General features: G+C 40.7%; 1 protein-coding gene across 2 annotated transcripts in view; it reads left to right on the top strand.

Moving 5' to 3' along the window:
• Wdr7 (WD repeat domain 7) overlaps positions 1-18,885 on the top strand; it is a 272,657-nt gene that overhangs the window by 50,929 nt on the left and 202,843 nt on the right. For both annotated transcript variants that reach the window (XM_029471767.1, XM_021150163.2), the window contains exon 14: positions 1,937-2,151. In XM_029471767.1, coding sequence (XP_029327627.1) covers positions 1,937-2,151 — 215 coding nt within the window. The remainder of the gene's footprint in view (positions 1-1,936; positions 2,152-18,885) is intronic.

Raw genomic sequence — 18,885 nt, forward strand, 5'->3', positions numbered from 1 at the left:
AAAGAAAAAAATAATACACACACACACACACACACACACGATAAAACTAAAGCCAACATAACCCTTACTGATGAAAAGCTTCAAGCAAGCCCTATGCCTTTGAAAAGAAGAAATGCAACTAATGTATGACTGTATGACTGAGGGCATCTAACCTAAAATCAGCAGAGCTGGTTCTCATGCTAACAGCAAAGCTCCCAGTCCATGTGAGGAGCGTTAGGCTTGAGTGTCTCCCCAAACACTATGAGGATGGCTAAGGTAGCTCTTTGGAGTTTAAATACATTTCATACATCAAATCCTGCCTGAATCTGATTTATAGTGCTTCATTTTTTATTGATTTGATAAATAAATAAATTTAATAAATAAATAATGTCAATACCTTCATGATGTGCCTTCCCAACTCTCTAGGGGCCTGTATATCACTAGCTACAGCTTGCACATCAAGAGGAGGAAAAACATGTATCTCCCATCTCAAATGTGATTTCTCCGTTTTTATTTGTTGGCCTTCCCCTCCCTGCTCCCCATGGATTTGCAAGAACTACTATAAGCTGTTAACTATGTGTCTCATTAACCTACAAATAGTGAGCATAAACATTTTAGAGTGAGAGAATCACCTTCAACTCTCTAGCTCTTGGGTACTTCAGCGTTCTGAGTTTGAAGAGGCCTGTAAACATTTAAGGAAGGGTCTGGAGAGCTGTCTCAGCAGTAAGGAGCACTTGCAGCTGCTGCAGAAGCCTCCAGTTCAGTTCCCAGCGCCTACTTGGCAGCCTGTGACTCTGACACTCTACGTTCAGAGGTTCTGACACCCTCTCCTAGGCTCTGCAGGCACTAAGCATGCCTGTGGTGCACAGAGCACCCATGCAGGCAAAACATTCATACACATAAGAATAATTTCATCTTAAAGATGTTTAATAAACAGTTGATATGCTGGTAGTTATAAGTAACGAAAAATAAAACAGAAAATGAGAAGCTGATAAAATAATCTGGGAAAAGTGGGGACGACATTTATGCTGGAAGAAGTTTGTGTTCTAACTTAAGAAAGAAATATGTAAACGGGGCCACAGTGCACATCTATAATTTCAGCACTGAGAGACAGAGGTTTTGAGGGAAGCCTGATCTATAGAGTGAGTGCCAGGACAGCCAAGGCTACATAGAAAAACTGTCTTGAAATTGGAATCAATCAATCAATCAGTAAATAATTAAGAAATAGAAGGGAAGGCCAGATGAGGTGCTTTGTAGTAGCTGTGGGTAGAAAAAGTACTATATACTATTATATATATATATATATATATATATATATATATATATAAAATAGTTTATAAACACGAGAAACGTTGCAGTGATGGAACTAAGAACCCAACAGATCCTACAGTGGTGGAGTGCTTTCTTCCTGCCTAGTGTGAACGAGGCACAGGATTTAATAACCAGCAATGAAGAAGAAATTTTTGCATACTAAATGGAGAAGACACAACATTTGCATTTCTGTTCTGTGGATGCTTTCTTGAAAAAAAAAAAAGCTTCCGACATTATTGAAGGAGAAAATGGACCCATTTTATTGAGGGTTTTTGTTATAGTTGTATAAATGTTGGTAGAAGACTAAGTGAGGTAAGATCATTGAGTTTAGTGTTTGTAAAGAGTGTGAAAGCAGTAGACTCGTTAAGAAAACTCTCCTGGGAAACAGATGAGGGGAAAGGCCTGGTAGAGGTTCTTAAAGCCTTCATTAGAGTTTACTGGGAAGGTTTGTGAAGACTTGGGGGAGAGGAAGAATTGTGGGCTCTACATGGAAGATTAGTTTATGGAGGAAGTACAAGGGGATATTTGTGGGTAAATACTAAGAAGACATCCCTCCTAATGTGCTGTACCACTTTTTTCTGTACCTGAACAATGAAATCACAAGTTGATAGTATTGTGTAATCCACGTGGAGGTGCTGCCTTCCAGGTGCGCTGGATCGCTGTGCCATGGGAATCACAGCAGTGGAGATACTGAACGCTTGTGACGAAGCCGTTCCTGCCGCTGTAGACTCTCTCAGTCATCCAGCAGTCAACCTGAAACAAGCCATGACCAGACGGAGTCTCGCCGCCCTTAAAAATGTGGCCCAGCATAAGCTGCAGGCGCTTGCAACCAACCTTTTGGCTCCTGAGGCCTCTGACAAGGTGAGCGTGGTGTGTAGCTTCATTGTCCCTGGGTTCCATGCAAGGTTATCTAGTAACATAGCTGTTTCCAATCCTGAGCATTTTATCAAATAAAAGGGTTTTTTTTACCCATCAAAATCTTAAAATTATTTTTACTGTACTAAATGATATTGGTTTGATATTATAAAAAAAAAAAACCACAGTTTTTAAACCCTTTGTGTAATCTTAAGTTCAATTCAATTTTCCGAACTGATACTTGCAATCCAGACCCTTGCTGCTTCTCTGTTTGCCAGAAGGATGTCCTACTAATGAGCTGCAGCAGAGCCAGGCCATTCATCTGGTCCCCCATCCTTCATTTGGAAACGCTAAACTGCTCTTTATTTTGTGGCTTTCTTCTTGATTTCCGTTTTTTCATAATGGTTAAACTTGCGTATAAAACTGAAAGGGTTTGAAAGTCTCCCCTGTAAACTGACAGTCATCATGAGTTAGGGAATGCTGGCAGTGGAAGAGAATCCACCGCTGTCCCACTGACCCATAGCCGCCATAATTGGCAGTGATACCACCCTTTGATCATCCTTTCTTTCCCCAAGACATTAATGTTTTATCGGCTCAGTTGTGGTTCATATTTCATTAGTTGGACTTTGGAAATCCTTCGGTGGTTTTTCTCCATACCTTCAGGTCCATGCTCTAAAGTTTGAGGAGAAATCACAGCTTAAATGTGTCTGTTGCCATGCTTGTCCTTTGTTTCAAAGAATCCTGTACTTGGCCCAGGAAGTCATTGTCTCATACAGTGTGGCACCACTTTCATTTTGTACAAATGTGAAAAACAGTGTATTAAAGAATTTGTCCATGTTGTTATCTTTAAGGAACAAAAGATACATTCTTATATTTCTTGATGGTAGTAGCTCCTAGACATGCAAGATTAGAAAAATAATTTTCTAACACATAGCTGGAAAGCTAAAGAAAAATAAGCAGTGTAGTGCTCTTTATGAATGGCTTTAGTAAGTGGTCAGGGTTCATTAGGTAATTTTTTTTTTTTTACAGTCTTGTTTGTCCCTCTTTTAATAGTGTATTTTATAGTGCAATTAGCGATGGAAGCAGAGATAGTTGCTGGAGAGTAATTTTTGCCTACACAGTAGACAGTTATAGGAGGGGGAAAGGCTTAGGCAGCTGAGGCTGCAGGAGGATAATCACTTCATGAAAAATGGATGTTGGCTGTACCATTAAGGGTTTCTCTCACTGGTCGTGCACGCTGTCACAGTGAGTTCATACGTGCATCAGCCCTGATGGCCCGAAGAGGCTGCTTGGTAGAAATCATCACCACCTCTAGCTCTTAGCATCTTTCTACTTCTTCCACATAGATTCCTAAACCTTGTGGCGAGGGGTTTGCTAAAAACATTCCTTTTAGGGCTGAGATCTCTAGGGCTTCTGACTGTCTTCACATTGTCTGTAGGTCTTTTTGTGAATTAGGATGTACTGAAAAAGCAGCTTCTCTGATGAATGCAGAGCAATGAACTGACCCGTGGATGTAGCAGTATGTCATTAGGAGTCATTTTGTTGCTGTGTCTAGTTAGCAGAATAATAATAGTAGGTTTTCCCCAATGCCCAGCCCTCTCTAGTCACAGTTTCTGGCCTCATTAACTGTGAAGTGTGAGTTCCATCCCACGTTTGGTTACTTACATAACATCGATGCTGCTATTGCCCCAGTCTGTCTTGCAGGCGAGTTACTGTTTATAGCTTGGGGAGATGAGCGATTGCTCTTTTCTGCTATCATCTCTGAGAACATATCATCTTCCAGTGCTGTGAGTGCGAGTCTGTAGGGGTAAAGCTTCTAGTTGGGCACCAACTTGAGCTCTCATGTTCAGTGATGTAAATGGTATCTTCGGTGACTTACCTTCAGGTTGTAGAAGGTAACCAGCAATATTGGCAGTTGCCTGTAATGTTTCGAGGTGTGGTCTGGGGGTTCCCTTTGGCCAACGACTCAACAGGATGCAACTCCTTCCTACTCCTGGGGTTTTCACTTCATATCATATGATGTCTAGTTTATTCATTACCTCCTGTATTATATGGTGGCCCCAGTTAAATTCCATTTACATACGTTATATATCTTAGGAAGCTTCTACCACAGCAGATTTCCATAATGGTCTTTCAGAAGGTTGTTAGTGTTAGTTATGCCTCTCCATAGCCCCTCCTTTACATTGTCCTCCCATTCCCCTCTGAATTTAATCCTCCAATTCTAATTTACCCTTTTCCCCTTTATAGTGTTAATTTCTGTTTCTCCCTTCCTTGGACCAGCCCTCATATCCTCTGATCCTTTCCAAGCTATTTAACCTATGAGGAGTTTCTAAATAAGACACACCTATCTAAAGATTGAAAGCGAACATCCACATATGAGAGAAAGCACGCAACATTTGCCTTTCTGGGTCTGAGTTACGTCGCTCAGGACAGTTGTTTCTAGCTCTGTCCATTTACCTGCAAGTGTTTACATTTTGTTTTTCTTAACAGTTAAAGAATATTGCATTGTGTACATGTACCATGTTTTCATTATCCATTCATCAGTTGATGGATGTATAGGCTGTTTCCAATTCCTAAACAGAGCAGCAGCGAACCAGGTGAGAGGTATGTTGGTTAGATTTATGTCAGTTTGACACACGTTAGAGTCTTTTTTAAAGAGGGTCTCTTGTTTGTGAGACATCCCATCAGACTGGCTTTGTGCACATGCCTCCAGGGTGTCCTCATGATTACTTAATGATTAATGTGGGAGTACTGATGGGAGTTGTTCCTGCGTTGTGTAGGAAGCAGGCTGAGGATGGCGAGCAGCCCAATAAGCAGCCTATGGCCTCTGCTTCAGTTCCTGCCTCTAGGTCTCTGCCTTGAGTTTTTGCTCTCACTTCTTTTGATTATGCATTGTGATGCAGAAGTTTAAACCAAACAAACCCTTCCTTTCCCAGGTTGATTTTGGTCTTGGTGTTTTATCACAATAGAACATTAACCAAGACAGCAGGTCTCTCTACCCTTAGTGTCCTGTGAGCTTAAGCTCAGGAAACTTGTAGCTGGCTAACAGGTAGTTATGTTCTCAGCTCCTTGAGGAGCCTCCTCACTGATTTCTCAGTGGCTCTACCAGCTTGCTGTCCCAGCAGTAATGTCCCCTTTCTATAGAAGCTTCTCCAGCACCTGCTGCCATTTGGTGAAAGGCAAGAGTAGCTTTCATTTGCATTTCCCCAGTGGCTGAGGATATCAGACTTTCAGGAAGTGTTTGTCAGCTATTTGTATTTCATATTTTTTTGTTTTTTTGTTTTTTGAGACAGGGTTTCTCTGTATAGCCCTGGCTATCCTGGAACTCACTTTGTAGACCAGGCTGGCCTCAAACTCAGAAATCCGCCTGCCTCTGCCTCCCGAGTGCTGGGACTAAAGGTGTATGCCACCACCACCCAGCTTGTGTTTCATATTTTGAGAAAAACTTTTTATTTATATGCCCTGCTTTAAAATTGGGTTGTTGAGTTTTTCTGTATATTTAAACCTGCTGCATACACAATTGATAACATTTTTTTCTAATTCTCTAGGCTGCTACTTTGCTCAAATAATGCTGTTTTTTGCCATACAGAAGCTTTGTAGCCTCCTGAGGCACAGTTTAGTAGCTGTTAGTCTTTTTTTTTTTTTTTTTTNAACTCAGAAATCCGCCTGCCTCTGCCTCCCAAGTGCTGGAATTAAAGGCATGTGCCACCATGCCGGATGTGGTTGTTAGTCTTAATGCCTTGGCTATCCTTGTCCTTTTCAGAAAGCCCTTTCCTGTGACAGTGAGTTCAAGTCCATCTGGTTTGATGATGAGGCTCTTCGTCTGGAGCTGAATTTTGTGCAGAGTGATAGATTTATATCTCTTTTATTCTTCTACACGCAGCAGTCAGTTTGACCAGCACCACTTGTTAAAGATGCTGTTTTCTCTTTAGCATGAAGTTTTTGCTTCTTTGTCAAAAATTATGCATCCATAGGTGTGTGGATTTACATTTGGGTTTTCAGTTCTAGTTCACTGATCACCATGTCTGCTTTTATGGTTATACCATAGTGTTTTTATTACAATGCTCTGAGGTACAATTTGAAATCTGGGATGGCAACACCTCCAGCATTTCTTGTATTAAGGATTGTTTTAGTTAGCTTGGATTTTTCTTTGTTTCTTTCCCTGTGAAGTTGAAGATTGTGTTTTCAATATATGTGAATAATTGAGTTGGAATTTTGATGGGGATTGGGTTGGATCTGTAGATTGCTTCTGGTACAATTTTGCATGGGGACTTGATTTTTTTTTTTTTTTCTATCTTGTTTTTCCTCTTGTCTGTACTAAACTTCCAATGGGAAGGCATCAAGTGCTTCTTTTTATTTTCAGTATTTAATATAGCCTAACTACCTTATCTGTGACGATTACTTGTAACATGCCTAAGGCATTCAGGAAGAAGTTTGTTTGCAAGTGTAGACTGAGATCATACTGTGAAGGAACTTGATTCCGAAGCCGAGGGTTTAACAGGGAATTCTATGATGTTGAACAATTTTGAAAGATTTTCATTAAAGAAGACTTTTCCATGTGTAAGAGCATCTATTAAGTAGTAATCAGTGCTGTCAAGGGAAAGTAGTAGGACTACTGTATTGGTACAGTGAGCGGTCATCAGGGTCAGAGATGAGATGAGGCAGTGAAGATAAAGAAGGGCTGGCATGTGCACTCCAGTGTGAGTTGAACAAACAGTTCTTCACAGAAAAGAGCAAGAAGGTTCTGTCTCTCAGGAGTATTTCAGAGACACCAGCTGAGTCTGTGGAGTATCCTGAGGATGATTAGAGCAAGAGATGGTTGCTTCTTCTAGGTGGCAGTGTATTGTGTGTGTGTGTGTGTGTGTGTGTTTGTAGGAACTTGTGGTGCTGGTCGTTTCCATTACTCCTGGCCAAAAAGAGGAGGGAGGGGCCACATGGATGTCTTCAGTTAACACTAAACCTGTGGCACCTGTCAGCATATGGAACATATATCAAGCATATACCAAGAGTCTCAAGCATCCTGGCTCTCTCAGTGGCCATCCACATCTCAAGCCCCCAAGCCACTCTTGTGGCCCCTGCATCTCTGGGCTACTCCTTCTTCTCAGAACCCAGCCAGGCTCACCATTCTGCAGCTCTTGCTATTCTCAGCATTCTCTCTCTCTGTCTCTCTCTCTCACTCGCTCTCGCTCTCTCTATGTCTCTCTCTCTCTCTCTCTCTTTCTCTCTCTCTCTCTCTCTCTTGCTCGCTCGCTCACTCTCTCGCTCTGCTCCTCTCACTCTTTCTTTTCTAGTCCTTGCTTACTGCCATTCTTTGTCACAGTTAGCCCTGGCCATGTCCAATCCACTGGCCATTGTCTAATCTCTCTCTCTCTTTCTTCTTTCTTTCAAATGCCTCTGTCTCTCTGTCTCTGCGTCTCTGTCTCTGTCTCTGTGAGGCCCTGACTGGTATGGAACTTGCCCTGTATCTAATCCAATATCACACTTCAGTAATCCTTCTGCCTCTGTCTCTTAAGAGCTGGGACTTCAGGCAGGTGTGATATTATATTCAATTTTTTATGAGCAATTATATATTATTTATATTATTGTTCCTTTAAGACAGGGCTTTTCTTTTTCCTTTGTCTTTTAACCATTGAAATATGTAGTGTTTCAGTTACTTTTGTTCTCACTTTACTGGGAGTTTCCAGAGTGTCTTGTGTCTGAGGCTGTCTGTCTTCCATCAGGTGAGCTCATTAGCTCATTTGATTGAAGTTCATGGTGGTCTCTTATGGAACCTTATTCCGTTGTTGTTAGTTCTCCCTAGAATCTGCAGGTGGTGCTCAGCACTCACTCATCAGGTCCTTAGAGCTAAGAACAGCTTTTACATGTTTACAAGGGTTTCAAAGAGAAAGTATGCGACAAACCACGTGAATCATTACAGAACAAATATGTGGACTTTTTACAGTGCCAAATGTCACCACTCTTTGTTCCATCTAGATGCTAATGATCACAAATAACAGCAGCTGCTACTTCATCTTGAAATAAGCTAGGAAGAGCTTTTGTGGCATGTCTCCTTCTAAGATCAGTCTTAACAGTTTTCTCAGATAATAACTCTATATGTCGTCTTTCTCTGTTGACTGCTGAGCCTCACCCAGGGCCTTACACATGTTAGTGTGTAAGCTTGACATTTGAACTCACCTGTTACAGCATGTTCACTTTTCACACATATATGAAGGAACATTGTTTGTAGGGTGTACAGGCATGTGCTCTTTTATGTGTATATGAGTGTATATCATATATGTATATTTTATAGGTTGGAGTAAAATACCTTCAAAATTTTCAACTCACGTCAACATTTTTTCCTAGTTTGAAACAAGTGAGTTTTAAATTTCTATGAATACAATATCAATGATTCAATTAATCAGTAACACTAGATTAAAAGTTGTAAATAAACAACAAGAACTTGTTTTGCTAATTATATTGTTTTTGGGTTATTTTCCTGCTTTAAAGAATTCTTAAACATGACTTGTTTATTTATGATGATTTTGTAGCATCTTTAAATAATGAATATCCAAGGTACTACCCGACAGAACTCTTTGGTCCTAATGTCGAGTTGGTCATGTGCATTTTGCATAGGAGCTGTTGAGTGGATTTCTGATTAGCCTGTGTAGTGCATAGTCAGTCTAATGCATCATTATATCATGAGCCAAGGTAAGGTGGTTTGTTCTGTGACGTTTTTAACTTCAGATTGTGTTTTGCTTTGGAAATACGCTAAGAAGATATTTTTTTATAAAGGGAAAACATAGCAATGGAATGTATGTGAAATACATCAGGTTTTTTAAATCACTCCTTATAAATGTAGTTATAGGTTACCAAGGAGCACTAAGGAGATTCAAACTATGACCTCAGGAGCCAGCTCCTCTTAGCCCTCATGTGAGGTTCTTCATCTTTAATTCCACTGTAAGACTTTGAAGTTATTATGATAGACGTATAAAGGTTTTTGACTAATTATAAATATTCTATCAATTTGAAGAATTAAGTTCTTTTAGTATTTGTGAAAAAAAATCTGGTTTTTATTAGACCATATAAAATATTTTAAAACTTTTTGACTTTTATAGTTTATGCTGCAAAATAATTAAATCAGTCCAGTTCAGTAAGCATTTATTGACTAGTTAGGTACTGTGTTAGGCCCTGGAGAGCCAAATGAATAAGACATGATATTTACTCTCAGGAAATATGAACAGATAAATTGGAAAACTCTGTCTGCAATGGTGTGGTGAGACATGCTGAAAGTATTGCAGACGTCCTCCTAGCCCGGGGTGATCGTGATTGGCTGTTTGGGGGAAGGATAAGCGGAACATATTTAGAGTTTGAATGGAGAAGGGTTGCACTGTGTTCCACAGGAAGGAAGTGGAGAGACTCTGTTCAGTCACTGTTGGAGCTCAGCTGGAGGCCAGTAGTGGTGGGAAGGAAGAAAGCTGAGTTCATCTTGTACCAGGGAAGATGCTGAAATTTTTCCCTTTTACCTCAGTGGCTTTCAAAACTTAAAAAAAAAAAAAAATCTTTAGAGTTCTTTACTCAAATGGAATTTTACATGAAAGCCAGTCAATAGATTTGATAGGAAGGAGTACAGTGGAGAATTTAAACTCAATAGTTGAATTGAGTTGTATTCAGTGGGAGCCGATGATTGATTGGGTCTGAGTAATAAGGAAGGTTTATCCAAAGGTCCCCTGATTGACTGACTGGGAAGTGGCTCTATCAAAAGTCTGATATTGAATGTATGAGCAGGTTTTATAGGGACAGTGAAGAGCTGTTTGCTTGGTTTATGGTAAACCTGAAGTGCCTGTGTGTTACATATGTCAGGATGTTTGTCAGGTGGTGTAATTTAAGGGTCTGAAACTTGAGGGATTGGTAGGGTAAAGGGATGCATATATTGATGAATTCTTGATATATATATATATATATATATATATATACACATCTATATACACATATGTAAGTATATGGAACACCTATGAATATACAAATGCATTTATTCATATATCATATATATGAATACATATGATATATGCTATATGTGGATATGTAAGTATATATGAATATATATATATAAATATATCCACATTTATAAATAAATGTATATCTGAAAAAGTATATATGGCTGGTTCTTAGTTCTATGGAGTAAGTGAGATCATTCATTGATATGCAGACTTAGAAATAGGGGCTTTAAAGGGAGCATGCTGAGGAAGGATTAGGTAGGAGGAAGAGGGAAGAATATCTGAGGAGACGCAGGAGAACGTGCTGGTCAGCAAAAGCAAGAGGTGCAATGTAGAGGAGATGGCAGTGTGAACTGTAGTCAGCGTTCCACCTCCAAGGACCAGGTACGGTTGTCAGTCAGGTCAGGTATCCTTTCTTCAGGCCGTCTTTCCAAGGGCAAGGCTGGGCTGTAAAGGACTGAAGCAGACATTAAAGTGGAAATAGAAAGACCAGGAGAAGTTTGTATGAGAGGAGATGGGAGGAGCAAGAGAGCAGTTAGGCGGATATGTAGTTTTGGAGACAGCAGAGAGTGCCCTTGGCTGAGGACAAAGCCAGCAGGGGGGAGGAGCCCGAGAAAGGAGAATTGGTTATTGATAAATGAGGAAATGCTCGTGCATTTAAGGGAAATCTATGGGGATGCAGGGCACTGCAGGAGGGAGCTGGGAGTGACAGAGGCTCAGGGCAGAGGAAGCCAAGAACAAAGAGAAAGAGGGGCTAAATGTGCAGTTGTGATAGGCTAGAATAAAGGCACATGGGAAACAGAGGGTGCATTTTCTTACTGTTGCAGAATTACAGTCCTGTCAGGATGCTGCAAGGTAGCTCTAAAAGAATGGTTGTGGCCACGCCTAGGGTCCCAGTTGGAGGACGGAGGATGAGTGGTGGTCTTTGAGGAACTTCCACTCACAGAAGGCCCTTATGATGGCGGTTACCAGACTGCGCTGCACATTGAAATCACCTGGGATCTCTAAAAACCGCCTGCTGCCCAGCTCCCACCACGGCCTTTCTGACTCAGTTTATGTAGAGGTCCAGCAGTGCCTTGAGAGCTGAGAGAGGCCCTCAGGTCAGTCTGAGGCAGCAGCCCGTGAAGCACAGCTGTGATAGTGAAGAGCAGCTGTAGGCAGTTCTCAACTGTAGGTCAGGACACGGATGCTCAGAGCATCTCAGTCGGGGTCCTGGTGAGCATGGCTCTGCAGTGTCCAGCTGAGTCAGCAGAGGGCATCACGACTAGAGTGGAGACAGCTGAGGACCTTCGAGCCTCTCTGTGACTCTCAATTTTGGGTGATTAAAAAATGCTTTTCAAGACTTTGCTGTTTCCCAGTATGTCAAGAGCCTCATAATAAGAACACAGTGCCATCCAAAAGGCTTTGTACAGGAACAGGATGGAGAATAGGTTTAAGAATAGCATTTTCGGGGCTGGAGAGATGGTTCAGCGGTTAAGAGCACTGACTGCTCTTCCGAAGGTCCTGAGTTCAAATCCCAGCAACCATATGGTGGCTAACAACCATCTGTAATGAGATCTGATGCCCTCTTCTGGGGTGTCTGAAGACAGCTACAGTGTACTTACATATAATAAATAAATAAATCTTTAAAAAAAAAAGAATAAGCCGGGCGTGGTGGCGCACGCCTTTAATCCCAGCACTTGGGAGGCAGAGGCAGGCGGATTTCTGAGTTCGAGGCCAGCCTGGTCTACAAAGTGAGTGCCAGGACAGCCAGGGCTACACAGAGAAACCCTGTCTCGAAAAAAAACAAAAAAAAAAAAGAATAGCACTTTCACATGTATCTGGTCAAACAATAGCTTGAAATTCATGCAGCTAACCTCCCTTTGAACAAACCAGTAATGAAACTGGCAGTATATTTTTAAGAGCAAGAGCAACATCAGAAATCCATCATTTTTGCTGTACTGATAGTAAACATCCCAGCTACAGAATGTGTCTGTGCATGTGCCATCGCTTGTGATGTCATGTGACTGACATGCAGTTAGAATACCAAGTGTTCTTAACTGTGTTGCCACATGCTAACACGACTGTGAAGAGATACAAAACTAGTTCTGCTAGCAAAATAAGCAAATGTAACGTCAGTGGTTTGCCTTGTTGCTAAGTGATTCTGTGCTTATGCTACGGTCTCTTCTACCTGGAATTGTTTTACATCCTTTAAGAGATTCCCTGAACCACTAGCAGCCACAGGTCATAAGCTGAAGGCCTCTGATCTACTTGGATGGTTAGTCCTAGAATGACCAGGAAGGCTATGAATCTAAGACACTGACGTTGAAGTTTTAATCTTTTTTTTTTCCAATATAGAACTCATATAGTGACATATATGACTTGATATTGCACACTCTAAATTAAAAATACAGCAGGGATTTTCATGGCATGTGTGTCCAACAGGGACCTTTGGAGTTTGTACTTCTTGATCACAGCTCTCCCTAACACAGCCATTTCCCACTGCAGTCCCTGCTATTAGTTTAACTCATTTCATGGATCTCTTTGACGAGTGCATTCGGTATAAAATGAAAGGAGAGTACTGTGTGTATTACCTATCAGCTGCTCTCAGCTGCTGAAGTAGATAGTCATTTTGTTATATGGCAAACAGAAAGTTTGGAATTAGGGAGTTAGATGCTCATGTAAGAGTCTGCGTTGCAACAGAGGGCTTCTTGTCTTGTGTTTGGGACTCTTGGTTCTTTGGCTGGAGTTGAAAATTGATTCTCTGCGCTGCTGTTGAATTTTACTATATTAATTTTTGGTCTTAACATTATTTAATAATTATTGTGTAGCAATAGCATCCAGTTTTTAGAAGAAATACCTCCAAAAAATGTTTCCTACGTAAGATGTACCATTTGCATTTGATATTTATAATTACACATTATTTATGTTCTGTTGAATAAATTCCATTAAAATATAAAAGCTGTACTCCTTGATATGTTTAATATCATTTCTTGGTTTGTATTGAGTTAGGTGCTTATTAGTGGAAGCACATGGAAAGGAGAGGGAAAGATAGGGAGAGTATTACTATGTTATTCACACATGATCATGAATTCTCATCCCACCCAAGAACGGTCTGTCAGGAGAAGTGTAGTAATTGGCTGTTCCAGAAGAGCCAGCATGCTCAGGGTGGTGTGGTCGCGGACATGATGCATCTCAGTGGGACTGGATTCTCTGAGGCACGCTGCTTAAACTAGCATGAAGGAACACTAGTGCGGCAGCAGAGGGCGCCAGACAGCCACGTTGGGCGGACTCATTTCCTTGCTATTTTTCCACCTCCTCTCACTTCCCTTTCTCCTTCCTCCCTCTCTCTCTTTTTCCTCGATACCATGAGTAGTTAATGTGGAAGCCATGTTGTGAATATTTTCTAGTAGGTTGGGAGGATTCCCCTCAGCTACTCTAGAGTATTTTAAAAGTACAATAGGACATCTGTTTATTTTTATTCAGTGTACCTTTTACATTTATTATTATGCATGAGAACTTTAGAGATCCCTTTAAAGAACTTTCATCAATAAGATATCATCTACCAAATCAAGGGGAAAATTATTGTTCCTTTCTGTTTCCTGTCCAAATAGTTGTTGATATTAAATCAATTTTTATACCTTACATAAGAAACTTAAGTTATTTTAAATGTCCATTATAAATATTATATCTATTCAGTTATGCATTTCATAAAATAGTAAATTCATATTTGTTAGGCATAATTTTCTTTTGCAATCTATTTTATTCAGTGTTTATTTGTAGAGGTATCTGTGCATGTCAGATGTATGCTCATTTTCTAACCTGTCCTTAGGGTCTTTAATCACTGATTTCAAAGTTGTATGTATGTATTTATGTATGTATACATTTTACTCACTATGGAGACTCATTTGTTAAAGTGGCCACTATACAAGAATCTGAGTTTGAGTCCCTGAACCTGTTCGTGGCCATGGCAGTACATGTAATCTCAGTGCTGGAGAGGTGGCACAGGGTGAGCTGAATCAGTAAGCTCTAGGTTCAGGAAGATGCTCTGTTTATAAAGCTGTGGCTAAGAGGAAGACATCTCACATCAGCCTTGGCCTGCATGAGCACACGCATGTACCCACCCCGACACATACAACTGATACAGTGTCTCACACACACACACACACACACACACACACACACACACACATACACACACATACACACACACATACACATACACACACACACACATCAGTGTTTCTGCTTTGTACTTGATTTGGAATATCAGCGGCATAATACTTGGTAGTGCAAATCAACTCTATTTTTAGATAAAACCCATATCAAATGATATTATAGATTTGATTCAGGGAGAATAATAAATCACAAGACTATTTAAAGATAGCATTGAAAACTGTGTTATTGAACAATGCTTTCAAAGTAAGTGAGCTTTCAAGTCAGGATCAATGAAGTGAATGGTGAGAGAGTAAGGGTTCCTGTAGACGGTGGATAAAATGGAATACACTTAAAATCCGAAACCCATTAAAGACACGTAAAACATAATCTTGGTATTCAGAGACAAAGCTCTCAGATATCTCACAGATATGATCTCACCTAGAATGTATTCAATGATATAAAATGATGAAAACGTATATCTACATGTCATGACTTTTTCTGCTGAACAATCTGGATTGTTACGTTTTGTTTGTGGAGCTTACCATATCTGACATGTGTGTACTGAGGCCATGCCTGTGGATGAGCCTGCTAGCAGGGTAAGAGCTCTGTCATTTGTTTGTCCTGGGTTTTGCATGAGAGATGTTTTCTTGCCTCAGGTTTATGTTCTGATGTGAGAACATTATTTTTCCCATAGGCTTTTTTTTGTTGTTGTTGTTATTTTTAAAGTCAGTTTTCCTTAAGATTTTAAATGGTGTCAGGCATGTTGGCAGATGTCTTTAAAACCCCAGCACCGTGGAAGCAGAGGCAGGTGGGTTTCTGTGTCTCCAGGACAGCCAAGGATACATAGAGAGAACCTGTCTGAAAGCAAAAAATAAAACAAAAGAAATCTCACATGGTTAAAGACATACTTCCTCCACATAGAAAATGAAAATTACAATAAATTAGATACTTGAAATAGGCATGAGATAAATCTAATAGCCTGTTATTACAGTTGCATTCAGTAGCAAGTTGGAGACTCAATCATTTGTTTGTACTTTATAATTTAACTTTCCCTGTTAGTCATTGTTAGGTAGATTTTCAGTTATTTTTTTAAGGACAAATACTTTTTCTCTCAGGCATATTATCCACAATAGGTCACTTCTCATGTAACTGCGGAACTGACTTGAATCCTGTTGCTAAAGGTGAGCTGTTCCTCCACACTCCAGCGGTTCTAATAACTGGGCAGAGTGAGCCTTCTAGAACGCCCTCATTAGTTAGCTTTGAGATGATGACAATATATGATGATTTGAACCTATCAGTCGGGTCCCAGATGTGCGTATTTTATCATTGACCCAAGAAAACTTTGGAATTGACTTAGTTGTTTTTGTTCCTTTTCCTATAGTTCATCTTAGCACCACACACTAGAGAACTAGGCCTGAGAGTAATGAGCTCAGCCATTTCTTTACCTTTAGCCAAAATACCACTCTCCCAGCTTTGGTGGGCATCTATTTATTTGTTGTGACGAGTTTTCTATCAGGGAATTGGTTATGAGGCTTTGGTGATGTGAGAAATGACAGCTCATCTACTGAGTGATGCTGAGTCATCTCTCCCTTTCCCTTCAGCCTTACTCTGAAAAGAATATGTATGTATGTATATGTATGTGTGTATATACATACATATATATATATATATATATATATTTATTTGTCTCGGTGTTGTTGCTTTCTATGTTTTACGTTCTCTTTTTGCGTACATTGCTATTAATTTCAGATTCAGCTTTTAGTCACACACTACACATTTGGTAGCTTTGAGAGGTTGTAACAAAAAGCCTTAACAGCTCACACATAGACATGGTATTAATTAGGTAAGGCTTCAGTTGTGAGCATGTGGCTGTCTGCTGGAACACCTTCAGAAAGAGATGCAGATGCCTGCAGAGCTGGGGTGCTGATGGGCACATGTGTGGCTGACATCAGATGAGACGACCCGATGTCTGTCCACCTTGTGTTTCCCCTCTTGCTTTTTTTTTTTTCAAACCCTTCTCACTGCTTCAGGAACTTTTTAGCCAGACCTGTTTGATTTTATGTTCTTTGACTGACAATAGTCTCTTTCTCCTAAAAGAATGTTGCCGATATTTCGTGGAAAGGACATTATCTTCAGGAGCACCGTGAAGACTTTTCGTTTTCCTTGATGTTATTACCTATTCCTTCACATCCCTTCTCAGCGTTGTGCACTGAAGACTGCGGTCTTTCTGTGACATAGCCTGCCGGCGATAATAATGAGGACAGTTCCCGAGCTAGAGCAACGGTTTAGTATTTAGTAGCTGTGATTATTAACAATAATTTTTGTATCAGTATTATACTGGACACAACTCTTTTTTTTTTTTGAAAACTTTTTTTTTTAATTAGGTATTTTCCTCATTTACATTTCCAATGCTATCCAAAGAGTCCCCAATACACTCCCCCCACTCCCCTACCCACCCACTCCCACTTTTGGCCCTGGCGTTCCCCTGTACTGGGGCATATAAAGTTTGCAAGTCCAATGGGCCTCTCTTTCCACTGATGGCCGACTAGACCATCTTTTGATACATATGCAGCTAGAGTCAAGAGCTCTGGGGTATTGGTTAGTTCATAATGTTGTTCCACCTATAGGGTTGCAGTTCCCTTTAGCTCCTTGGGTACTTTCTCTAGCTCCTCCATTGGGGGCCCTGTGATCCATCCAGTAGCTGACTGTGAGCATCCACTTCTGGGTTTGCTAGGCCTCGGCATTGTCTCACAAGAGGCAGCTATATCTGGGTCCTTTCAGCAAAATCTTGCTAGTGTATGCAACGGTGTCAGCGTTTGGAAGCTGATTTTGGGATGGATCCTGCTTGTGGACGTTGTACATCGTGGTGCGGAGCCTAGTGCGCACCACGATGTACAACGTCCACAAGCAGTAATATCCACTTATCAGTGAGTACATATTGTGTGAGTTCCTTTGTGATTGTGTTACCTCACTCAGGATGATGCCCTCTAGGTCCATCCATTTGCCTAGGAATTTCATAAATTCATTCCTTTTAATAGCTGAGTAGTACTCCATTGTGTAAATGTACCACATTTTCTGTATCCATTCCTCTGTTGAGGGGCATCTGGGTTCTTTCCAGGTTCTGGCTATTATAAATAAGGCTGCTATGAACATAGTGGAGCATGTGGACACAACTCTTATATGTAAGTTCCAGCATGATTCTCTTGAGTTAGTGCTCGTTGGTACCAAAGCATTGGGCGTAGTGCCTAAGGTTACATGTGCCATGTTTCAAAGGCAGGCGTGTAAGCAGAGCAGGGAGAAACAGTCCTCTCTCTGTCCCATCACTCACATTTCTTGGCGTTATTGCACCTTTAACTTGCTCACGTGGGTGACATCTGCTGCCTCCCGCTTCGTGTTCACGACCCTGCTCTTATTCCTGTTAAGCTAGCAGCGCTGTATCTGGTCATGTGACTCCCTCATTTGGATAGTTGTTCTCTCTGACATTACTGTGTACAGTTTTCTATTTCATATGTCTGAGGGAATTCGCTAGATTCTACTGCATTCCTAGCCACAGTAACTCAGCTCTGAAGCTCAGGCCCAGGAGCCTGTATTTCACCAGAGCTCCTGATGATTCTGCTTTAGTGGTGTTCTGGTTTGCAGAAATAAAGTTCAGAAGCTGCAGTGTGATCTTGGAAGCTCTTAGTGAACTCTGGCCTCCGTTCTTCCTCTTGGTCACTGGTGGGTTCTTCAGCACCCACCCTGCGATTCCCACTGCCACTCGCCTCTTCAGTAGTTTGCTTTCTTTCCATGTGAGTGTTTCTAGTTCGCTCCCTGTAAATCACCAGAGATAGACTGCTTGGCTCTGCTCCCTTCGTTTCATATTGACTGTTAAGTAGTATAACTTTATCTTATTAGGTTGTTTTACTGTAGTATAGAAAGATTTGTATCCTCCTTTAAACGTCATTCAGTTCAGAGAAGCTTATAGAATGACAGTAAGTCAGTAATCACACCTGCTTGGATAATTGTGTGAGTGATGTTGGATACGGAACAACTTGAGACGTTTTGTGAATGATGCTAGAGGAGATGGAGAAGGAATGTGGTCCTAGTGTAAATGTGTGCAAATGTCCACCTCTTGGAAACTGTTTCTGGAAGGTCTGAATGATTTTGTGGTGCGTTATAGGATGGTGTTGAGAGGTGAAATAGGGGCCAGCAGTGGTATGTCCTGAACGATATCTTGTGCTTTGCAAGGAAGTCTAGACTTCTTCTCAAGTTACAAAATGCTATTGATAATCTCAACCTAAAACATAGTCAGGATGGATGGAGACAGGATACCAGTTAAGGGAACTTACTGTAACTGTTTCACGAAGAGTTGATGAGCAATAGGAATAATTTTGTAAGATTTTTAGTGTTCTTTGTTCATTCAATCTGACTCTCTGGCTGCGAGGAATGAATCAAGCATAGTTAGTTTGTTCATGTTTTGAAATTACCTCACAGAGCAAGGAAGTTATAAGTGACTAAAACAATAGCCATATAAATAGTTCTGAGATAGCCAAGTATCTGGTGCATGGTAGATGTAACATGTTAGGGGAACGTAACCTCTATGGGCCAAGCTTTCTCTGGGATAATTTAAGAGTCTTCTCCTCAGCATAAA

Source organism: Mus caroli, chromosome 18 (genome assembly GCF_900094665.2).
Source record: "Mus caroli chromosome 18, CAROLI_EIJ_v1.1, whole genome shotgun sequence".
NCBI classification, from domain to species: Eukaryota; Metazoa; Chordata; class Mammalia; order Rodentia; family Muridae; genus Mus; species Mus caroli.